The 23,956-nt window shown below is 48.6% G+C and overlaps 8 protein-coding genes across 8 annotated transcripts; 6 read left to right on the forward strand and 2 right to left on the reverse strand.

The window, feature by feature from the left end:
- Window positions 1-30: 30 nt before the first annotated feature.
- On the forward strand, window positions 31-2,037 carry FTJAE_9810 (mitochondrial chaperone BCS1; the record flags this gene model as incomplete). The annotated part of the gene is made up of 3 exons (XM_037356769.1): window positions 31-558; window positions 605-764; window positions 815-2,037. 3 exons carry the CDS (start codon window positions 31-33, stop codon window positions 2,035-2,037), a joined length of 1,911 nt encoding a protein of 636 aa, XP_037203054.1.
- Window positions 2,038-2,481: 444 nt separating this feature from the next.
- Window positions 2,482-3,197, forward strand: FTJAE_9811 (SPP30; the record flags this gene model as incomplete). Its single annotated transcript, XM_037356770.1, has 2 exons — window positions 2,482-2,705; window positions 2,756-3,197. The coding sequence occupies 2 exons, from the start codon at window positions 2,482-2,484 to the stop codon at window positions 3,195-3,197; spliced, it is 666 nt and encodes a 221-aa protein (XP_037203055.1).
- Window positions 3,198-3,379: 182 nt separating this feature from the next.
- Window positions 3,380-3,658, reverse strand: FTJAE_9812 (Apc13 domain protein; the record flags this gene model as incomplete). Its single annotated transcript, XM_037356771.1, has 1 exon — window positions 3,380-3,658. One exon carries the CDS (start codon window positions 3,656-3,658, stop codon window positions 3,380-3,382), a length of 279 nt encoding a protein of 92 aa, XP_037203056.1.
- Window positions 3,659-4,267: 609 nt separating this feature from the next.
- On the forward strand, window positions 4,268-5,830 carry FTJAE_9813 (uncharacterized protein; the record flags this gene model as incomplete). The annotated part of the gene is made up of 1 exon (XM_037356772.1): window positions 4,268-5,830. The coding sequence occupies one exon, from the start codon at window positions 4,268-4,270 to the stop codon at window positions 5,828-5,830; it is 1,563 nt and encodes a 520-aa protein (XP_037203057.1).
- Window positions 5,831-6,307: 477 nt separating this feature from the next.
- FTJAE_9814 (uncharacterized protein) lies at window positions 6,308-8,142 on the reverse strand (the record flags this gene model as incomplete). Its single annotated transcript, XM_037356773.1, has 2 exons — window positions 6,308-7,263; window positions 7,311-8,142. The coding sequence occupies 2 exons, from the start codon at window positions 8,140-8,142 to the stop codon at window positions 6,308-6,310; spliced, it is 1,788 nt and encodes a 595-aa protein (XP_037203058.1).
- Window positions 8,143-11,386: 3,244 nt separating this feature from the next.
- FTJAE_9815 (Cullin-associated NEDD8-dissociated 1) lies at window positions 11,387-15,596 on the forward strand (the record flags this gene model as incomplete). Its single annotated transcript, XM_037356774.1, has 4 exons — window positions 11,387-11,622; window positions 11,670-14,697; window positions 14,746-15,084; window positions 15,132-15,596. The coding sequence occupies 4 exons, from the start codon at window positions 11,387-11,389 to the stop codon at window positions 15,594-15,596; spliced, it is 4,068 nt and encodes a 1,355-aa protein (XP_037203059.1).
- A 788-nt stretch (window positions 15,597-16,384) lies between these two features.
- On the forward strand, window positions 16,385-18,250 carry FTJAE_9816 (beta-lactamase 2; the record flags this gene model as incomplete). The annotated part of the gene is made up of 4 exons (XM_037356775.1): window positions 16,385-16,907; window positions 16,953-17,063; window positions 17,107-17,362; window positions 17,416-18,250. The coding sequence occupies 4 exons, from the start codon at window positions 16,385-16,387 to the stop codon at window positions 18,248-18,250; spliced, it is 1,725 nt and encodes a 574-aa protein (XP_037203060.1).
- Window positions 18,251-19,908: 1,658 nt separating this feature from the next.
- On the forward strand, window positions 19,909-23,891 carry FTJAE_9817 (ankyrin protein; the record flags this gene model as incomplete). Its single annotated transcript, XM_037356776.1, has 4 exons — window positions 19,909-20,059; window positions 20,114-20,299; window positions 20,353-20,469; window positions 20,521-23,891. The coding sequence occupies 4 exons, from the start codon at window positions 19,909-19,911 to the stop codon at window positions 23,889-23,891; spliced, it is 3,825 nt and encodes a 1,274-aa protein (XP_037203061.1).
- Between the last annotated feature and the right edge of the window lie 65 nt (window positions 23,892-23,956).

A 23,956-nucleotide genomic window follows, 5' to 3' on the forward strand; every position in this document is an offset into this window, starting at 1 on the left:
GGCCTGAACAGCTTCGCTCTCTCAAACACCATGGACATCACCAAGATGAGCAAGATGGGCTGGTCTCCTTTTCTCCAAGCCATGAACAGCACCGCCCAACCACTAAACTCCTCCTCCTCCTCATTCCCTGGAATAATGGACACTTTTCTTGTATCCGCAGGCCAAGCTTCGCCTCTGCTCCAGCTCTTCCTATTCGTCTACCGCTTCGTGGGTGCTCAGTTGGGCCTTGACCCATCCATGCTCCTCACCCTCCTCGGTTGTATCTGGGGCCTGTCTAAACTCTTTGATCAAGTATATGCAGCGCTCGATAACTTCTTTCACACTTACTTCAGGTGTACCATATACGTTAGCGAGAATGACCAGATCTATTCTACGCTCATGCAGTTCCTGTCGGAGCAGCAGGACATTGCGTCTAATCGCCATCTCACAGCCCAGACTGTATTTAAGAGTGCTTGGGACGAGGAAGAAGACCAAGCCGATGTATTAGCCACTAATACTGTCGAAGACGGTGAAGATTCGCCCAAGTATCTCAACTTTGCCAGCGACGCCGCTAGATGTGTAAGTTTTCGTACTCGTGCTTTCAGCAGCCACTGACACCCCCTAGAATCCACGATATGTCCCAGCCATGGGCACCACAGGATTTTGGCATGACAGGACTTACTTTCGGGTCAACCGGAAGAGAGAGTCTCTGCAAAGTACCAACGGCTGGGGAGGGACCAAGGATGTTGAGGAGCTCAAGATATCTTGCTTCGGCAGGTCTATTGGTAAGTTGATATCACGGATCTTGAATCGATACCTGACTGACAATTCGTAGACCCTATCAAGCAACTTCTTGCAGATGCCAAAGCAGCCTATTTCCTCGATACTCGCCACAAGACCACCATCTACCGCCCCAGAATAAAAGAAAGTCGCCGTGATGCTTGGAGTATGTGGCAGCAAGTCGCGAGGCGACCTATCAGACCAATGAGAACTGTGATTCTCGAGCATGAAGAGAAGCACGATGTTTTGCGAGACATCAATGAGTATTTGCACCCCGGAACTCCTAAGTGGTATGCTTCTCGAGGTATTCCTCTCCGCCGTGGTTATCTCTTTCACGGACCACCCGGCACTGGCAAGACAAGTTTCTCGTTTGCATTGGCTGGCGTTTTCGGCATCGATATCTATGTCATCAGTCTTCAGGATCCTACCGTCAGCGAAGAGGATCTGGCTGTCTTGTTCACTAGACTTCCCCGCCGGTGTGTTGTCCTTTTGGAAGACATCGACACTGCTGGTCTTCGTCGCCCCAACGGTGAAGAAGACGAGGAGGAGGAGAATGAAGACGCTACCGGAGAAAAGAGCAGCGATGCCAAAGGTAAAAAGCTAGAAAAGTCGGAGAAGAAAGAAAAGAAGAAAACCAAAAAGTCCAAAGACTCTTCCGACAGCGATACCGACAGCTCCGAGGATGACAGAAAGAGACGCAGAAAGCGAAGACGCAACAGAAGAGACAGAGAGAATACTAGCAACAGGGGTACTAATAACATCTTGACTGTGGAAAGTATTTCACTTTCTGGACTTCTCAACGCCATTGATGGTGTTGCTTCGCACGAAGGTCGCATTCTTATCATGACCACCAACAAGCCCGAGTCCCTCGACGAGGCTCTCATTCGGCCGGGCCGAGTCGATGTGCAAGTTGGGTTCAAGAACGCAACCAGCGCACAGGCATCGGAACTCTTCTACCGGATGTACGAGATGTCGCGTAACAAGCCAGTCCCCATGTCCAAGACCAAACCTGCCGCCCCCAAGGCACAGAATGGCAGTATCCACAGTCTCGTGGATAACAAGAGCAAAGAGACTACTCTTTCGATCGAAGAACTCAAGGAGATCTCGCAGGAGTTTGGACAACTTATCCCAGAAGGTATGTTCTCACCTGCAGAGATTCAGGGGTTCTTGCTCAAGCGCAAGAAGAGTCCTCGAAAGGCGCTTGAGGATGCCTCTGGCTGGATTGAGGCTACTGTTAAGCAGAAAGAGCTCAAGTCCAAGGTTGCGACCGTCCAGTAGTCTAAGGACTTCAAACAGATGCATCGCCGAAGGGGTGATGCTTGGGTTTGCATGAGGATGATAATTGCTGGACTTTGCTTCTTGCTATAATTTGATGACAGAACACGTAGTCTTAGAGCATAATTAGTAATTCATGAGTCCATGCCTCACTTTCTTTAATTGAAATTCTTGCTGTTGTTGATGTTGATGAATGTTTCAGTGTAGTTGTGATTGACTTCCATATCAAGGTGAACTCTCGGTGTAGCTCGGTCAGCACCTCATGTCTCCACATATGTCACCTCCCTCTACCTCACCCTCCAGATAAACCCACGTTCGTTTACACGTGCGACAACGAGCCTCAAAGCACGGCAACCACGTTAGATTTCTACCGCCCACGAGCTCTACGAACACCCGAAATAATATCAGAAGCTGCGAAATGCTCCAGCGACAGCCTCACAGCCCATCATGAGCAACCTCCAACCCCCCAACACCGTGACGCCAACGCCTACACCAAGCGGCAGCAAAGACCCTGGTCTGCGATACCCCAGCAATGGAAAGAATATCTACAGTCGCCCGTTGAATAGGACCAAGACGGCTGAGCTGAGCCAGGCGAGCTTTGCGTATCTGTTTGGCGAGATGGTGACGTATGCGCAGAGAAGGGTCAAGGGCATTCAGGAGCTCGAGCAGCGGTACGTTCAATCGCCTCTTTTTATGAAGCGCGGAAGCTAATTATGTGCAGACTCAATCTTCAAGGCCATTCCATCGGTCTAAAACTCCTCGATCTTCTCCTCTTCCGCGAGCCAGCGCGTACGCAGACTCGACCACTAAGCATTATTGCCCTCCTTCACTTCATAAAGCAAAACATCTGGCAGCACCTCTTCGGCCGTCAAGCAGACAGACTCGAGAAATCCGCCAACCCCGAGACACCAGACGAATACATGATCATCGATAACGAACCTCTCGTGAACCAATACATCAGCGTACCCAAAGAAATGAGCCAGCTGAACTGCGCTGCCTACGTAGCCGGTATTGTGGAAGGTGTCTGCGACGGAGCTGATTTCCCAGCAAGAGTCACAGCGCATACGGTTGCAGAGGGTGATATGTGGCCTGGCAAGACGGTTTTCCTCGTCAAGTTCAGACCGGAGGTCTTGGAGAGGGAGGGATTCTTGGGGAAGAATTAAGTGGTGGGGATGGAGTTTTGGAGTTTTATGATGGGTTGGGTTTGATAGAGACGAATTGTGTCTTTGGTGACGTGATATCATGCCTGATTTAATATTGAACCATTCTGCCATGCTGCTTCTCTATAGTCATGCTACGCCCAACGCCTTACTTAAAACAGCAACAACAACAATGTGTATCCCATTCATCGCGGCAGAGCACTTCCAGTGCCCTTCGGCTTTCCACCAGTTCCAATACTAGGACCCTTGTTCATGAGCTCCGAAAGACCCAGGTCCTTCCAAGCAGGTTCCTTTGACTTTTGCGTAGCGCGCTGAATTCCAAAAGCGGCATGTTGATCAGGCACAACATCGTCTTCGTCTTCCGGGTTGATGGGCTGGTGGACGGGCGGAACGTAGATCTCGTCATCGGGGAGCTTGTCCTTGCAGAAGTCCTCGAAGAGGTCTGCGTCGCGGGAGCGGTGCATGTGAACGAACGTGAAGGATGAGTCTTTGTTCTGGGGGTGTTAGCTAGGGGAGAAGTGCTTCGAGCAAGGGAGAGCTACCATTCTGAAGGATGTGAAGGTAGTTATTTTGAATGGTTTGTTTGTTGATGTTGAGGATCGGTTCGTTTCCACAGCGGGACGGATGGCGGGGTGTGGGGCCGTAGTGAGAGCTCTGGCAGTTGGACTCAGTGCGGTACGGTAGCTAGAGGTAGTTGATCATTCTTCAGGGCTTAATGAGGTTTCAGAAACTGGGGTTTCGATTAACTAGGTCAGATGCGTTAAGTTTCAATAATACCTTATTTCAAGTGATCTGTGTTTTCCGCACCATTGGCTTTTGAACGAGGTTCTCCTGTCCTTAGGTTTAGCTGAGGTGTAGGCGGTTTCGGCGGCGGCCTTTGTATCAAGCCACTAAGGTGTTACAGCCCACCTACCGTGGGCGACTGGCCGAAATATCTTTGCTTCTGCATCATCTTCAAGACGTGTCGGCTTGACGTTCACGGTCCGCTCTCTAAGCTTCATCTTACAATTTCCGCTATCTGCTAGACTAATTTATCTACTGGCCCCGACGGCCACTATTTCAAACCGCTCACCATGGCGACTTCAGGCGAGCCACAGCCTCGAAATGCGGCACAGTCACAGTCTGTAACAGTGCCACAACCTGTACTAACACCAAGACTGCCCCTCGACATCCTCTATCACATCGGATCTCTTCTGGCTGCCGAGATCGTCACTGAGCATGAGCACCAAATAGACAGCAACAGTTCCTGCGATTGCTGCATGGACAAGGCGTCAGCCACTCTCTCCAGACTGACATATACCTCCAAAGCCACCAGGGATGTCTTGGAACCCTTGCTCTATCGGAATCTCATCTTGACAAATCCCCAGGATGTCACAAACATTTTCATCAATCTCATTCAAAGGCCTGAACTTCGCCAACATGTTCAGTACATTCTTTGCTATGCTGATTTGGTGGGACTTCGGGTCAGGAAACTCGAAATGCCCGAATGCAAGAAGATTTGGTCAAAGCGATGTCCTTCCGACAAACCTGCTCTGATGCGTCTTCTCGATGGCGCTGGTCTTCACAAACTCGCTTGGTCGGCTTGTATGCTTGAGCGAACAAAACAGCGATTCATGTTTTCTCCCGACTTCAAGCATGATGGCATTCTGGAACTGCTGTTTGCCTCTATTCTCTTCTTGTCGCCAAACGTCACCAGCTTTACCTGGCGGGATTGCAACAACAATCCAAAGGCCTTCATACTGGATCACATTATGTGCAAGGCGGTGCATGATGGCCTCCCTCTCATGCCAAAGCTGCAGAAACTCAGCACCGAAAAGGCGGAGTTTGAGGAGAGCAAGCAAGCACAATTCTTCACCCCGCACATCAACCTGTGGGAGAATCTGTACAGCCTACAACTCAACGACATCGACTTGGACATGGAGTTCGTTCTGATGCTTTTTAATGGAAGTTTCAAGGAGAACCGGCCCGTGAGAGAACTTATCGTTCGCTGTGTGGCTGGTTCAGAGCGACCAGAGAGCTTGACTTCGTTCCCACCAGGTTTCGAACTGGCATCGACAATGCTTCTGGGGGACAAGAATCTCGATACGTACAAGGACCAGTTCAAAGCCTTCCCTAACCTCAACCTCCTCGATGTCACTTTTGTCTTTCACAGAGGACGCATGGAAGAAGGTTCACTCACTTTGAAGGCTTTCCTACACGCCGTTGGATCACCCAAGCGCCTATGCTTGAACGGCCATCCTCTACCGACTTCGACTCTAGATACTGGCGTCACACACTCGAGACTCAAGTACCTCAAGGTCCGGGAATTCCAGCTAAACGCCCTTGCAAAGACAACATCTAAGGATAACCTCATCGCGGGGCTCAATCAATTCTGGAACAAAAAGTCCATGATCGTACCTAACCTTGAGGAGATTGACTGGGATCACTACAAATTCAAGAGACAAGACATGGAGGGCGAAGATAAAGCCGTTTGGGAACTTATTGGAGAAGAGGAGTGGGAAGATGATTCGGGGTCTGATGAGGACGACGATGAAGACGATGAAGCACTTTGGTACTCTATGGGAAGGGGTGATATAGATGCATTTGTAGAGAATGCAATGGATGTAGAAGACATGTGGGATGCCTGGGGACCTTAGAGTGGGATCCGGTACTTCTGAAGATTTCGTAATCTACATCTACACGCTCACGGAGGGACGCACGGTTAGCAAACTAGACAGATTATCATCGATCATCTAGAAGACACAATTCATTAAGCACTGACGCTATCTGTGAGATCTTGGTAACTCCCCAGTCTCAAATGCCTTTCGTAGCGACCTTGTGATACATGGCTGAGCTAGTCTCATATGTCCGAGACAGTCTCAAATAGCATTGTTTCGTTACCATAGACGCAATACTTGAAAGGAAAAGCCAAACTGAATTTCTGATGCATTACAAAAGACTTAAGAGTCTGATGTAGTGAAAAGCCTAACTGAAGTTTTGTCAAACTACACAGTCAGTAGATCACGCAAAGGCGCTTGGAGGCACTGCGAGGAGCACAAGGTGGCGTTTCGCTGCTTGAAGATGGCTTGTCTTCCAGGCTTCAAACGCCACGCAAATCTGGCAACTTTGAGTTCTCAGTTCGCATCACCCTCACTCTCATCGTCATCACTGTCATCGTCATCGTCATCACCTGCAGGAACTGGAGATCCAGCCGAAGTGCCTGCGAACAAAGCAGTCACGGCTCCAGCTGCCGCCAAATCAATGGCCATTTGAACAATATCCGGGTGCGAAGCCTCCATCTCTGTGAGAAACTGCTGCAATAGTTCAGGCGTTGAGATGTTGCGAAGCAGATCCCGCACTTCTTCCCCGGACATGTCGTCCAACTGCTGAAACGTATTCACTTCAGCGGACATAGACCAAGAGTCAAAGTTGAAGTATCCCGTTTCACCACGGTTCTTGAGGTAGACCTTCTGCTGGCAGGACATGAGCAATAGGTCAGTAGCCGTACGTGAATCCCATTTAGCCAGGGGCTGCCAGGTGGCGTGAATTGGGTGGCTTGCGTCGAGGGTGAAGCCGGATTCATTGTGGTGCTCAATTCTGATGTTGGTGAATTCAGCCTTGTCGAACATGTCAATGTCCCAGAAGACGTACCCCCAGGGAAGTGGCTGGTAAGGGGTAACATCTCCATCGAATTCGTTCATGAAAATTGCAAAGCGGCTTAGAATATGCCACGCGTTCTCTGGTCCGGGGTCGGGATCTTTGATGAAAGGAGTACGCATCATGAAGTCTGGAGTGTCCATCCGAGCCCACTTTCCCGGGGCCCCCTCGTAGTCATGCACAACACAGGTGAGCTGCTCGTCGTTACCGGGGAAGGGGGGTCTAGTTGGGAGATGGGGGTTCCAGTCAATGGGTGGATTGATACTTCGCATGATTCTTGCTCTCTCGATTCGCGACCCGGCAGTGAGAAAGTCTTTCAGAAAAGGAAGGCCTTGAGCAATGAGACTCATTGAGCCAGGGCAAAGGGCATGGCTGATGTAGTATGGCAGCTGGGTACCCAATTCGATATCTCGTTCGAGAAAAGTATTGAAAGCTGGAAATATTAGCATCATGTGTAATCATTATTGGTGAGATACCTACAAGGTGCGATTTCGGTAACCAAGATGCCGCAGATGCTCGTCAGCTGTTCAATCTCCACAGCAGAATACTGGTTGTGAAAAGCTTTGAGAATGCGATGTTCTTCCAGGTCCTTCAAACAATGAACCCAGTGAGCCTCTTTATGCTCCTCCTCGGTTGGGGGTCTGTTCCTCCCATGATTATCATGTAGGTGCGATGCAATCATGAGCTTCGTGATCTTCAAACACGCGTCCAAACGATACAGCGTACGCTGAAAGCGAACACGAACATTAGTGTTGATAGAAAATGCATTTTTGTACTTGACGACTGGATGCTTTTCAATGAGAGACGAAGGAAGGCGCTGTGCGAAGTATTCGACAGCTTTATGAAGACGCCACATCTCTTCGACTCGATCGAACTTGAGGAACTGGCTGTAGATACGCTGCTGTTCGCTCGAATAGACGCGATTGATAGCCTTGATGCCAGCTTTGAGGCCCCTCCATTCTGCCATTTTCATGTTGAAAGTCACGACGGCTTCCCGGTAAACGGGTTCCTCCATGGAGTTGAAGAGGACGCATGATGCGATGTAGGCTGGACGTAGCTTGAAAGCGTTGTAAAGCTTCGGGCCGGAGAGCATGGCAGAACGGATGGAGGCTCTGTCGGGGATAAAGGACAGGGCGTAGGAGAGAACTTCGGGAGGAATTTTCTCAATGAGAGACGTCTCGTTGTCGCCCGTATCCCAAACCATGTTGATGTCACTCGTATCTGAGGCCATATTGATGCCGCTCGTATGCGAGGTCATGTCGATGTCGTTGGAGGACTCCATTGAGGAGCCTGGCTTGGAAGGATCCGACATCGTGAAAAATCAACGAGAAGATGAAGAAGATTTCAAGAGCAGGACTTTACCAGGAGAGAAGGGACAAGGAGGAGTCTTCGGAGTTTGTTTACTGTTAGGCGTTTGTCCGTGAATCATCCCGCAGGTGACTGGGCAGTTGCCAGCAGTGTTTGCAGCTGCCTTGATAAGCAGCTCGCTTTAGGCAAACTTCGTCTACTTTGAGTCGCGAACAATCTTATGATAATTTCCTCATGGATTTGCAGAAATGTTGTTGGGCTGTAGAAGCTTGACGATTGACGTCAAGCCGTATCTTTGGCGTTTTGTGTAACCTTCTTGCCAACGACCTGATCGATTTAGCTGCGAAACCACAATAAAACTTGGGCTTCTGGATAATAAAAATGAAAAGCGCTTTCACTGAATCTGCAGAATTGATGCCTTCGAAGTTTTTAATATCTTGGTTTGATATCTACTGGTCTTGATGTTGTTCCCAAAGTCCAGAAATGGATAAAGGTCTCCTCACTTGGTCTTCAAGCCAGGTTTGTGCATCAGTACCTCCTTTGGTACTGTGGCTCAAAGTTCTCCTCCTCTCACCCCGTTTCTTCTAATCATCTGTGTAACCGAGTGTCCAATCAGCCTATGAACTGCCAAGACGGTCCCGAAACAAATTCCTTCGTGACCAAGCACCAATGCATGCGTTTTCTCAAAAGCTGTCACCAAGCTTCCACGCCGTGTCTGTAATATATGCATACCATGTGTGATTTTGGGGACTGAACCAGGTGCGTTGCCTTCCCGGATCACATAATGATCCGAATCCCCAGTTCGCGACATCTCGAAACTCATCCATTTGAATAGGGCTGTTTATAGGGTCGTACTTTTCTTGGACGGCCACGGTTACTCTGCAGGAAAAGAACCAAAGCGTCAAGGATCTACTCTGCCCGGGTTTCCCGAGTTCGGTGAGTAAATGACTGTGAGTCGCTCGATCAAGAACCTGTTCACAATCTGATCGAGCGGCTGTGGTTTTCGACCCGCATCCCCAGTAGTATGTGCTCGAATTGTATGATGGATCCCAGGCCTCCATGTTGTGACGCAAAAAGTTGGCGCTCGCAAGAGATAGAAGCGAAATGAATAGCAATATAAACTGCATTGTGGCAGATGGAGCTGGTCTGTGTTCTTGAGATCGAATGTGACGTGGTGGCTTTATAAGTAAGTCAGGTTATAAGCAGGTAAGGAAAATTGCCTCTTTGCTAAGATAAGCGCGAACAGAGCCTCCTTATGTGCGTCTTATTTTCATTCATTCACCTCATATCTCTCTCATGGACATACTTGATCACTGTATAAGCTTATAGTTAGCTTAGCTAGTCCTGTGAATCGCAGTTTGAGTAGATGCACATCAAGGCTCTGCTTCACTAGGGGCTGGAGCTCAAAGTGAATTATGCTACTCCCTGAGCTATTCGCATGTGCTATTGAACGTCTTCAACACTAGATCGTTGCATGCTTTGTGAATGGCAGCTAGATGTGGTTTAACTCAATCACAGTGTTCTTTCTATGCAACAGAGACGACTGAACGATGAATCTCCACCTAAGGGAGGAAAGAAACTCAGGATCTTAACCCTAAGTAATAAAGATATTTAGATAAGTCTAGTCTAAATGTAGGGGAATTTTTACTAGGTTTATTTTAACACCTTATATTAAGGTTTAGTATCTTCCTGCTTCCTGGGGAGATTATGGTATTGGGTGAAACTCCTGCAGCACGAAGGGCACTCAGCAAAAGGCAAGCCACATGTATATTCTAAGCATCGCCCTAGAACCTAACATAAAGACTGATGGACAAGGTCAAACTCACATTACTGTACTATCAACCAACCCCTGAACCCTTAAGCGTTTGACGTGGAAAAGCTCTTGAGATAATGAGTAGTTGATTGAATGACTAGCTCAAGTTAACCGCAATAGGAATGTTCCCTTTCTCTTAAAATCCATGGTTAGGCTCCCAGCCCTTCTCCGTTAGAAAGGCTGTCCAAGTGTTGTTGTGTGGTCTAACCATTACCCGGACCCAATCATCCTGGCACTTGCGCGTCATTCCCCGATTTATAACATCAACGAATTCGTCCTGCTGTATTTCGAGGGCGAAATGCCCGAGAGGCCCGGTCATTATATAGATCTGGCAAGAATCCCAGTACTGGGTTAAGTGATCGGCTTTTCCAATACCGAACCAGCCTGTTTTGGAAGTATCTTTCATCCAATGAAGGAGTTTGCTGCAATCCAATGAATTGTATGGAGCTGTCTGTGATATATTATTAGAGAGGAAGCATTCAATATTGCTGAGAAGTATCCCACCTTGCCACATTGCCAGGTATATTCGCCCTCCTGACTTGAGGGGTTGCGAGACACAGGATTTGCGGTCGCGAGCGAGAGGAGGGAGACCAAACTTAGGGGAAGGCGCATGTTTTTAACAGGGTAGGTCAACTTTATAGTGCTTTGAAGTGATAATCGTGGGCCTGCTGTATAGTCAGAAGATCTTGAGGGCATGAGAGAATCGACATGTTCCAAGAGCGTGCTTCTTATAGGCAATCCGTCGTCCTCATTCAGTCGTCAAACGCTGCGATTGAAAGCTCCATCACTGCTCAAAGTTTAGTGAATAGCTGTTGAAACTGCTGTGAATTGTAGCTAGACACTCGAGCACAAAACTGGTCTGATACTCAAGCACTTGAATTACTGGGTTAAGCCCTTGTTCTTCGTGCATACAGTGAACGATGTTTGACCAGCCATTGATGACTGTGGGTCAACTCCTGCTAAGCTCATTTAGTGCAGCAAGATGAGTGCATTAGACGAATCATTGGAGTAACATTGGCTGGCCTGGAGTTATACCATTGTGCATTCTGTTACATGTAGGTAGTACACCGAACCTGTGATAATCCAATCGAGATACCCTATAGACGTGGTACAGTCGCCTACGGATCAATAGAAATGCCGAACCACCACCAACGACCGTCCCGCGACTGGGGTGACAGCTCGGATGTCATAGCGGGGCACCACCTCGACAGCTCCGACCTTCTTCCCCTTGCCTAGAAGCTCAAACTCTCAATCTTTGTACCAATCAATCCGAATAGCATTTCTGTTACTTCGAGTTCATTATCTTTGACTTGTAACGCACCAAGACCGCATCTTCTACTTCTATATTATCAGCTTCCTCGATACCCCTCCATCGGTTACCCCGCGCTTATGATCTGAAACCATCAAGCTCACACCATCGTGAAGCTCGCTCAGTATGGCTTCTGGTACAATCAGTGCCACGCCGCAGGCGGTGATGGGCCACGTTACGAAGCTCAGTGATAATGACCCCGACTTCCGTTTCATGGCCCTAAACGATTTACTTCAACTTCTGAATATCGCTAAACCGGACTTTCTGCACCACGACTATAACATCGCCGCTCGTACTGTTGATAGTCTCATCAAGGTGTTGGACGATCAAAATGGTGAGGTGCAGAACCTCGCAGTGAAGTGGTATGTTGAGCAGACAGACCAATCTATGAAGTGCTAACGACAATCAGCCTGGGCCCATTTGTGGGCAAGATCCCGACACCCGTTATCGCTCCCATGATCGAGAAGCTCTCGTCGCTGAAGCTTAAGAACTCCGTGGACAATGCTGTTCCTTCACTTGCACTGCGAAATGTAATCATCGCTCTCCCTCGACCAGTTCCAGGCATCCCACCAACAAACGATGTGGGGGAAGCATATAGCGCCATCAGCCGCGTGTTGATCCCCCGGCTTATTGGACCCGGCCCCAAAACCCAGGTTCCAAAGAACCCCAAGGTCCCTCTTCCTCCTGTCCCCGAGGGACTCCTACAAAATGAAGGCGACCTCAACGCAGAAGCTGTCGATGTATTGATTGAGGTTGTCCGATGCTTTGGACCTATGCTCGTCCAGGTTGAAGTAGAGGCTATGCAAGAGGTTGTTATTCAGCTACTTGAAAGCGAGAAAGGGACATCAGTTGTAAAGAAGAGGGCTGTCGTGGCTATATCTATGCTCGCTGTCTATTTGTCTGACGAGCACCTGGAAGAAGTAGTCAGGCGAATCACCCTTGGTCTAACGAAGCAAATCAGCCCTGTTACCAGGAGGTTATACATCTCGATCCTCGGTAGTATGGCCCGGTCGATTCCCGCACGATTTGGACCCCATCTTGCAAGTGCTGCACCCTTGATCATCAAGGCACTTAGTGAGGAAGAGCTTCAAGAACATCTCGATGCTCTTAGCGACGGAGACGATCTTGGGCAAGATTTCAACGAGGTCCGAGAAGCTGCTTTGGTAGCCCTAGATGCCTTCTTGGCATCATGCCCCCAAGAGATGCGCCCGTTCACAGATGAAACCATAGAAGCCTGCCTGCGATATCTCAAATATGACCCCAACTACAACGTGGATGACGAGGACGAGGATATGGAGGATGAAGAGGAAGACGAAGAAATGGATGAGGACGGCGAATTCGATGCCGATGATGGCTTTGAGGACGACGATGATGACGCTAGCTGGAAGGTTCGACGATGCGCTGCAAAGACCATCTACACAGTTATCTCAACACGTGGTAGCGGTGACTTGCTTGAGAACGGTGTTCTATACAACCAGACGGCACCTCATCTCGTCAAACGTATCTCTGAACGAGAGGAGAACGTTCGTCTTGAGATCATTTCGGCACTTTCGCTCTTGGTTCGCAAGACTGGTGAAGGACTTCCCACAACAGACCTCTCCCTAGACGATCTTGAGCCAGAATCCGAGACCCGCATCCCCATCAGCCGGAAACGAAGACGCCAGAGTAGTGGTGGAGGTGCTTCTGCGTCCCAATTCATGTCAGGATCTGGATTGGTTTCACCAGTCCTGGAGAAAATTCCTCCTAGCGGTCCACGAGCTGACTTGGCTCGCCTTACACCGTCTATTGTTAAGGCAATCACCAAGCAACTCAAGGGCAAGACTATTCCTACCAAGCAGGCAGTCATAAAGCTTCTGGATGACATAGTTTCAGTTCAACACGGCGGATTGGCTGAGTACTTTGACCAAGTCATTGGGCCTATAATTGAGGCTATCCAGCCTACTGGTGCTGTAACTGCCTCGACTCAAGTGGCGTCCCATTCCGGCTCCTCTTCAGCGACCCCAAGCACGTTGCGAATCACTGCTCTTAGCGTGATCAGTGACATTGCCAAGACTCACTCGTCAACTATTCTACAGCCCTATCTTACGAAGATTGTCGATGGTGTTGCATCTGCTGCCAACAACCGTTTCTACAAGATCTCAAGTGAGGCTATCCGCACTGTTGAGGAGTTGATCAAGACGATTACTCCACGGTCACGTAATGCTGCTTCCAAGTACAAGGCTGAGCTGGAAAAGCTTTATACCGTCATTATAGAAAGGTCTTCCGCCCAGGATGCCGATGCCGAGGTTCGCCAACGCGCCATTCATGCATTGGGAGTCCTTGTTTCGCGAACTTCAACCTCCGAGGGATCTTCCCTTCTCTCTGAGGATAAGGTAAAGACTGCTCTGGGAGTCCTCCAAGAGAGACTGAAGAATGAGACTACTCGCCTTGCTGCTGTCCGCGCTGTGGAGAACGTTGCCCGTTATGCCCGGACCCCTGAACAACTGGACAAGGTATGGGTTCAGGATGTTAGTTTGGAACTGGCAGCACAGCTACGAAAAGCAAATCGGTCGCTCCGTGGCTCCAGTATTATTGCTCTTCGTAACCTTGTCTTGTCGCCCGCCACGAAGGGTCAGCTCGAACCTGACACTATTCAAGGAATTGTCACCGAATTGATGCCTATCATCGTTAACAGCGATGCGCATCTCCTTGGACCGACATTAATTATCCTTGCAAGCTTGGTGCCCGAGCACCCTGAGCTGGTGGTCACTGATGGGATGATCGATGCCCTCTCGCAGCTTCTCAAGGAACATCACGCAGGGATCGTTCTTGACCAACTTCTTGTGCTAGTCAGCAATATTGGCGAGAGCGGAGTCGGCCAGGGGCTCATGCAGGGACTTCTGAAAAACGTCAGCGTTGCAGGTGATCCTCCTGTCGTTGGTAAAGTCATTGGAACTCTGCTCGTTACCGGTGGAGATTCAGTTGGTGTCAAGCTTGATAGCTTTGTCACGGAGCTCTATACAAGTGCGAAAACGAACGACGAAGCCCGAGTCAGTCTTGCACTGGCTGTTCTAGGTGAAGCCGGAAAGAGACTCGGAACAAGCTCGACCATGAAGCCTGATCTTTTCTTGGACCAGTTCCACGAGGAACCAGACAAGGTTTCTCTCTCGGCAGCCGTGGCTCTTGGCCAGGCAGGTTCCGGTAATGTTCCGGAATTCCTTCCCGTCATCTTGAAGACCATGCAGAAAGGCGGACACACTCAGTATCTCCTTATTCAGTCCATCAAAGAAATCCTGCAATCGATCTCTGCACAGTCTACTGACCTGCGAAACTACGCCCCAGCTATCTGGGACGAGCTTCTCAAGGCTTCCGACAATGCTGACAACAGAGTCGTTTGTGCTGAATGTGTTGGACGACTTGTTACACTCGACCCTGCCGTTTTTATTCCACGCCTTCAGGTACGCATCCTCAAACCCTTCCGTTCTGAATGTTCTAACTCTCCATAGGCTCTCCTAAAGGACCAGTCTTTGGGTATTCGAGGAATGGCCGTTCAAGCTGTTCGCTATACCCTTCCCGAAAGTGACGAGGTTTTGGACGTGATGCTACGGGAGGTTCTAATTCAGATGCTCCTGACAATGCTACAAGACTCCGATATGGATATTCGCCGACTGGCAATGATCACGCTCACTACAGCTGCTCGATCGAAGCCAGATCTAATCCACCCGCACTTGGGAGAACTAATGCCATTTGTTCTGCAAGAATCGGTCATTAAGAAGGAACTTGTGAAGGAAGTGATGATGGGTCCTTTCAAGCATACCGTCGACGATGGCCTTGAGGTCCGAAAGGTGCGTTTACAATCAACTCGTTGTGAACAGGAACTGACTTGCAGCAGAGCGCGTATGAGACACTGTACGCCTTGATGGAGACTGCATTCAGTCGCATCAATAACATCGACTTTTACGATCGTGTCGTCGCTGGTCTCAAGGATGATAATGATATTAGGCAGCTCTGCAATCTCATGGTGACCAAGCTGATCGTGATCGACCCCGATGAGACAACTCGACGTTTGAACTCGATCGCTGAGGCGTACAGAACTGTCCTCTCGGTGAAGCTCAAGGATAATGCTGTAAAGCAGGACGTGGAGAAACAAGAGGAAGCCAACAAGAGCATTCTTAGAGTGACTTCGCTCCTAGGAGAGAAGATGAAGGCCATGACTGGTAACGCCGGGGCAGCTACCAGTAACGCTGGTGCCGCCAGTACCTGGACAGGATACTGGGATTGGGTTAACAAGGAGTTTGAGAAGCAGTTGAAAACACTGAGGGAGGAGAACAACCAATTGCAGACCCGGATGGTCTAGGACCTAGACGCCAATGGCGATGACAATACTGCAAGACACAGTTCAGAAAACCCACCCGACTCATCCTCTAATAAAACGATCCGTGCCCCGAGGACTACCATATGGCGCGTGAGGAAGAGGTACTATTTTTTTTAAAGCGATTACAATATTTATATAGCCTTGGACCATGGATGGTTGTTAGTGGTGGTGGCGGACGGATCCTATAAAGTGAGAAGATAAGTTGCACTACTACACGAAACACGAGTTCTATTAGTTAAAAGTCTTGGGAATCACTTGGTTTCTCGTTTATTGGTTTCATTGCTTTCTGACCTCTTCATCGTTGCTGCTAGCGACTAAATCACTTAATCACCGAATCACTTTGGAGGCTAAGATTAAGTGGGCATGTTAGTAACCAGGAAGCCATTCTCGTTTCTTGATAGACCTCCCGAGATTATTCTAAAACTTTGAGATTAAAAAGTGGTTGTCGTTGAGGATTAGGCTCATGTTCCATGACTCCTCTCGCCTGTGTATGTTTGCCTATAAACACCTACTTGTCTTGTAGCTGAGATACTGTCAACATTATTTGGCGCAGGATGATGCCTAAATGGGTAAGTGGGATAAAGAGCTTGATCGCCAGGCCAAGGAATTGTGAGTCGAGGACTGCATAGTGGCCAGGATGTTATGCGGGGGATTATGTACCTTGCGGGAGGATAACGCGCCGTCTTATTTATATAAAGCTCAATCACCGCATTCACTTTCAGCGGATCGAGTCCTGCATTCATCGCTTCAGTAGTTGAGTGACTTACATGATGAAGATCCAAGTGCAGCCACTCTGTTTTTGGCTTTTACTCACTAGCGATGTACTCGCTGCAAAGAACTACCATTGCCCTCCAATTGGCCCTGTCCTTCCTGCACCAACAGACCCAAGCTCACATCAAAATGTGAAACTTGCCATTGAAGCTATCACAGAGACTATAAAGGCTTATTCGAGCCTCCTGCACAGCACGGCTGTCTCGGTCGGTGTCACGTCAATTTACGAAGACAAACCATTGCTGGATTTTCATCACACGCCAGAGAATCTCGATCCTCGAGGCGTGAGCAAGATCGATGCCGACTCGGTTTATCGCATTGGTAGTATCTCTAAGACGTATACTACCCTCGCTGCGCTTAAACTCAAGGGAGTGGGCATGCATGACCCGGTGACGAAATATGTCCCTGAATTGAGAAAGTTGAATAAGCAGCAGAGTGAGAATAATGCGATTACGACTGTTGATTGGGATAAGGTATCGCTGCAGGCTCTTGCTTCGCACATGGGAGGCCTGCCTGCTGATTGTAAGTTTTGCGTTCAATGAGAAGTGAGATGCTGATGTGTGGTAGTGGTGACGGATTTGACAAGCTTTAGGAATTGGACTGACCTCGGTCTTCCTGTTCCGCACGATGTCTTGGGATGTGCTGGTCTTGTTGGAATTCCTCCTTGTGAATCCCAAGGTGAGTAATAACCAACAAATATTGACTTGGCTTACGTGGGTAGATTTCTGGTATAATTTTGGCAAACGACCTCCGACTTTTGCACCTTGGAGCAATCCCGTGTACTCGAACATCGCCTTTTTCGTTATCAGCCTAGTCATAGAGAGAGTTTCGGGAGAGTCGTTCGAAGACTTTGTGCAGAAGAATGTTCTTGATGTCGCGGGGATGAACAGCACGACTTATGCGAAGCCCGATGACTCCGTGGGGGCCATTGGACCTGATGATATCTTCTGGAATAGTTCTATCGGTATCCTTGGCCCGTAAGTCGGATCATGTCCGTGAGTACTAACTAGCATCTGGCTGACTTGTACAGAGGTGGATCGTTCTACTCATCAACAAAAGACCTCCTTGCTTTCGGATCTTCTATCCTCAAGCATGAGTTCTTGGACCTGGCAGAAACCAACGAGTGGCTCAAACCTGTGACTTTTACGGGTGGCAGGGGACAGTTTATCGGCGCGCCATGGGAGATTGTGCGATCTAATAAGCTGACCTCTGACGAACGGGTGGTCACAGCCTACACCAAAGGAGGCGACATAGGAACTTATCATTCCATTTTTGCAATGATTCCGGACTACGGTATAGTTATAAGTGTATTGGTCGGAGGACCTGAGAATGCTGGAGGTCTTCCCTATGTATTCTTCTCGATGATCGCAAAGGCTCTCGTGCCTGCACTCGAAGCAGCGGGTAAAGACCAAGCGAAGAAGGCATTTGCAGGGACATACACCAATGAGGACACAAACTCGACTCTCGTTCTCGACGTTGACGACGAAGGTCCAGGGTTGAGTATCACAAAGTGGACAGTCCGCGGAACAGAGGTTTCAACACATTGGCTTCACTACCTCTCCGTGCTCAACCCCAACGTACCCAAGATCTCACTGTCAGGACGACTATATCCTACAGATCTCAAAGCGGGGGGTAAGACAGCGTGGAGAGCAATGTTCAGAATTGGTACGGCGAGTCAGATTGGGATGCAGGAGGGGTTGCTGTTCTGGGAGGATGCGAGTTGTATGAGTTGGGCGATGGTGGATAGAGCAGCGCATGAGTTTCGGGGATTAGATGAGATGGTGTTTGAGAGTGAGGATGGAAAGGCTGGGGAGGTTGAGTTGTTGGGATTTAAGACTACTTTGAAGAGGAGTGACAAGGAGTGATGAATAGGTGTATTGTGTCTATATATGAAGTGCCAAAGCTCGCCAAATTGCTTTCGTTGTCTGCGACCGTTGCGTAGAGAATAGCCATTGGATATATGCCGTAGTCTGATTGAGGACATCAAGTGTAGTGTTGTGTCAAAGACGGGGACTTGAGACGTTGATGAGAGGTATCGTGCATGGAAAGGCTACAGCGTATTGAGTGTCGAATGTTAAACGTCGAGGCTGCACAGTAGGAGACTGAAGAAGAAGGGCCTCTTCTGTAAAGCCTTGTCAGTTAATTTACAGAAAATAAGGATGAAAAGAAAGTTTACCCTGGCTTCGACCAGAATTAGACGGTGTTCTTCTGCGGAAGCAGTGCCAGAAGACGAGGATGAAGGTGGGGACGTTGACTAACACGCCAACGATGGCGACTATGATCTCTGGAGGCATAGGAAGGGTAAGAGGATTGGTAATTGAAAGACAGTGATTTCAACTTGAGAGAAGGATAGAAAGCTTTAACAGTTGGTGGGAGGTTTGTAACATGGGAAATAAACATGTCAAATGTGAAGAATGCGGAAGCCAGAGAATTTATGAGAAAGAACTGTCTGGTAGACAGGCAAAAGTGATGGTTGTTCACAGATCATAAAGCGTGGCTCCGAGGCGTTGATGGGCAGATGGCAATGTGATTGGTGATGTCCAGGGTTCTCTCCAGCCAATGGATTGCATATATACGTCTCAGCTTCGCGAATTTTGGCAAACTATCCCCTTCCCACACGGAAAGGGAAAAAAAAAGAAAGCTATGGCTAGACTAGACTAAGTGATATGCATGTTTACGTCGTTCCTCAAGGCTGAGCTTGGCTGATTCTTCCGTGGCTAGCGTGGCTACCATGGCTCCGATACTCGAGTTCCGTCAGTCCTGGCGGCGGTGGTGCATGGTATTGTGATTTGGGTAAGACATGAAAACGCGAATTCTGGCCAACCTATCATGGCTCTTCCACGCTTGTAAGGAGTTTAGGTTGTTTCTCTCGCCCGAGAGCATCGTGAGTACACGACTCACGTTCACCGTGGTACATTACGAAGTCACTGACCAGGTTATAGACTGGTACGCGGAGGTCTCTGGTTAAATATTTGAGCTGCCTTGATAATCGAGGTCATCTCATGGAGTTAAACTGCATATAAATTACAACTGAACAAGCAGAGACGAACCAACATTGCCATCTGGGATCACTTTTATGGGGTTGGGCTCGTCCAAAGTCTACAAATCGGCATTGCTAAGCCTGCCCGTTAACTACAGCAACCCCAATCAAAGGGTTCTCTTCATATTGGTCAACTATTGGCTCTACAGGCCCTGGCAAGCGTTGCTGCATAGCGGATGTGATCATGAAACGCGAATTTTGGCTGCCAATCAGGGACCTGAGGAATCAGCCTCACTGGAGCGCTGCTGCATGATGACCATGCCCTCCAAATCAGGCTCTGAAAGAGTACGTATCAAACGCGAATTTTGGACAGAGGCCAGACAGCTTTGACCAGGTGAGCAAGAAAGCCTGCTGGTGAATTTCTTTCCTGGGTTGGTACTTAAGGTCCGACCTTCCACCCATTTCCTCAACTTCCAGCGCAGCACAATACCTTCATCACTTACCATCTCTAAAAGGTCTTTTTTCCTACTGGATATATCCAACATGCCGCAAGCACCAAGAATTTCGCCCACTGTATGGGAAGCACACAGACCTCGCATAACTGAGCTGTACGTCAATCAAGACAAGACTCTCGATGAGGTTATCCAGATCATGGCCGAATCTGGCTTCCATGCTACGCAAGTCCACAATGCAAGTTTGTTATCAAATATCTGACTATAGGATAGAAAGCCTCAATACATTCGCAAAGTGAATGTCAACTGGAAACTGCAAAAGAATTACACCAAAGAGCAGTGGCAGTATGCAAGACTTTTAGTTGAGAAGCGTCAGGCAGAGGGAAAATTGACGAAACTCAGCATTGATGGCAAAGTCATCTCGGAGAAGAGGCAAAAGAAAGAGGCGAGAAGATATCATGTTTCACCAGCCGAAGAAGAACGTAAGTACATTGTACTTGAATATAAACACCTGCTAACTAGTTATGTTCATAAGTCGCTGCTACTATTACATCTGGCGTGGTTGCTTGTACACCGCCATCGCTCAACTCAAGGGTCGTTCTCCTCGATGGTCTCCCTTGGCTGAAGTTCCGAGAAAGCTTTAATAAACCAAGTGAGTTTAGTCTTGACCCAGCGGTCCTATGTCGATATTGATACAAAGCAGTCAAGAGTCAGCCACCACTATTCGTCCCACACCAACGAAACGAGTCACTTGGCTTTTGGGAATTGGCAAATAAACTACTATCCGGCGTCTCGAAACACTCTAGCATGGAAGCACAGAGATTGCTTCAACTGGTGCCAATGTTGGATGATTCTATCAAAACACCTCAAAAACAAGAGCCAGCATGGCTGAAAATTTTCAACTCGCTGGTGTTTCTTTGCTCCAATAATCTGATGGAACCCAGAAGCTCTGCCAACGAGCTTCTCCAAGTCGCCATCTCGAGTGGCTTTCTCATCAGAATGAAACATCTACTTACTACGAGGGGACCTACTGTCGAAATATTTGCGGTGCATCTTCTGTTTGCGGCGCTCGGAGTCAAAGGAAGCAAAGGAAGGGATTTCATGCGTTTCTTACTCGAGTCTGGAGTCAGCCCCAACAGCGTTGATCCGAATGATCGCAGATACTCGGCGCTCCACAAAGCTGTGAGACTGGATGACCGTGAAGCCGTTCAGCTCCTTCTTCATTTTGGAGCGGATCCAGATGCAACGACACAGGACAGTAACAGGGAAACACTAGGAAGTCCTCTCAGTTACGCCGCGAGTATATATTACGATGGAACAATCGCAGGCATGCTAATCGATGCTGGGGCGGATCTCAACTATGGATCTGGTAAGCCCTTGCTTCAGGCTGCCAGAAAATCCCACTCGAGACTCGTGAAACGACTGCTGGAGGGTGGAGCAAATCCAAGGTTGTTACCAGCAGACGGCCTTTCGATGATATACTTTGCAATCCGTCAGCACGATTTAAACCTGGTCAACATGTTGATTGAAGCAGGGGCCAGTTCAAGCTTATGCATTGACCAACTTGAGGATACGGATGTTGCGTTCCTGAGAAATGAGCTCCTGTTTCTCATAGGCAAGATTCTTACTCCCATCCAGTTCGCAGTATGCGAAGGCGCTGCCGATATTGTCAAACGTCTCATCAATAACGGGGCTATCCTGGATGAATACATCGAGCCCGAAATGCTCAAGAGGATGGGCCAATCTCGACATTCAGGGTCGTTGTCTCCGCTGCAGTTATCGGTCCAGCGTAGCACGGACGATATCACCAAAATCTTGCTAGATGCAGGCGCCGGCATCGACTTTCGACATCCAGCCAAGGCAACGGCATTACAAATGGCATGTGAACTAAGAAATAGCGATTTTCGAAATCCAACCAAGGTAGCGGCATTACAAATGGCATGCGGACTGAGAAATAGATTTAAGAACACAGAACTGATCGAATACTTGTTGAACCGAGGAGCAGATATAGATGCTCCACCTGGGAAAGTTGGAGGGAGAACACCAATCCAAATTGCAACCGAATGCGAAGATTATCAACTTCTCAAGCTTTTGTTGAGAAAAGGCGCTGGCCCTTTTGCCTCTACCTCAGAAACGGATGGAATTGCCCTTTTCCGAGCGGCTCTAAAGTCTGGCTCTGTTCAGTTTGTGGATTATGTACTCTCGGAACTCGTGAGTCAACGAGGGAATGTCAACTGCGTCGATGGGACGAACTACTTGGCAGAAGCGATGTCCACGGGCAACCTGGAACTTCTGGACACAGTCATGATGTCCTGGAAATGCCTTGGGTTACAGTGGCCCAGGGAATTTATCCTGTCAGCAGTCAAAGTCGCCATCTGCAAGGGCTTGACAGACGACATTAAGGTTCTCGATCCTGCCTTATCTTGCATAAAACAAGAAGATATATGCTCCATGATTTGCGAATGTATATGGAGTGGAGATCAGAAAACATTCGACTTGTTGATACAACGTTCTGTCAAGTCCAAGCTCGACTGTGCTCAGCCTGGATACCCCACACCTCTCTGGCTAGCATTGCACCAAGGCAATCATTACATGGCACAACGTTTAGTCAATGCTGGCGCCAACCCCAACCAGCAATCACCGGCCATATGTCGCCGTGGTTGCTGTTGTCATACCAGACTCGAGATACCGCTGAAGCGGGCAATATATCAATCCGATGGCAGATTTATAGAAATGCTTGCCGACAAGGGAGCAGACATACATTCCTTGATTGATGGCAGCCAAGCACCGCTTCTCGTTTCTCTTGAGAGAAGCAACGAAAGCGCAGCTTTGTATTTTCTTTCAAAAGGTGCATATCCGAACGCGGCGGATCCTTTGAGTGGACGAACTGCGCTTGGGCTTGCTCTTAAACAAGTCGCCTCGCTCTCTACAGTCCAGTCACTTATCAACTATGGTGCAGATGTCAATAAGCCTTCCATGTGGGGGACGCCACTTGTACAAGTCGCACGAGGACACATTCGACAACATGATGCTATAGAGAAATGCCAGTTGCTCTTGAAAGCTGACGCCGATGTCAATGCATCAACTGGAGAGACTGCCCTTCAGCTAGCTGTTGCTAATAATGATGTGGAGCTTGCCATGCTTTTAATCAAAGCAGGAGCTGATATCAATGCTTCAGGGCTCGGGGTGACTGCAATCGAGGTGGCCGTTGCTAACAAAAACAAAAAACTGGCACAGCTACTTGTCGAAGCCGGCGCCAATTTGAACATTTTCTCAGTTGGAACAACTGTACTTCAGTTGACTATTTCTGACAAAAACGCGGAGCTGGCCAAGTTCTTTATTGAGCAGGGGATGATGAATGTGAATGGCTCGGCAATTGGGCAAATTGCACTCCAAAGGGCGGCCGATATTGGGGACTTGGAATTGGTAAAGTACCTTCTAGACCGAGGTGCCAATACCAACCCGAAATCTTCTGGTCAGACAGCTCTGCAGTACGCCGCGATGCGTGGCAAAATTGAGATAGTAAAGTGTCTCGTCGAACATGGAGCCTCGGTTAACGAAGAAGCTAGCCCTTACTATAATGCGACAGCTCTAGGACTTGCAGTTGCGAATAATCGTACTCAGGCGGCCGTGTTTCTCGTTGAGAATGGGGCTTGCGTCGATACAAATCCAGCCCATCACGAAGGGTTCACATGTCTGCAGCTCGCCGCAAGATTTGATAATCATCAAATTGTCACTTGCCTCGTCGAAAATGGAGCGACAGTCAATGCAGCGCCCGCGACTAAAAGAGGAGCAACTGCTCTCCAATTTGCAGCGATCAATGGCAACATTGATATGGCCGTTTTCCTTCTCGAGAATGGGGCTCGTGTCTGCGCCAATAGAGCAGAGATTGATGGAAGAACGGCACTTGAAGGGGCAGCAGAACACGGCCGACTTGACATGGTCCATCTTTTGTTAGACAATGACGAAGAACCTGACACGATTGAGGAAAGGTGTCGCCATGCAGCAGAGTTTGCAGAGGCTGAACACCATGACGTGATTGCTAGGGTATTGAGAAACTACAAAAGGCCATAATGATTAGGCGGGATGGGAAGCAAATATTTCATTGATGATTGTATTCATAGGTTATCGAGATTGTG

Source organism: Fusarium tjaetaba (assembly GCF_013396195.1).
Source record: "Fusarium tjaetaba strain NRRL 66243 chromosome Unknown NRRL66243_c0000226, whole genome shotgun sequence".
Lineage (NCBI taxonomy): Eukaryota > Fungi > Ascomycota > Sordariomycetes > Hypocreales > Nectriaceae > Fusarium > Fusarium tjaetaba.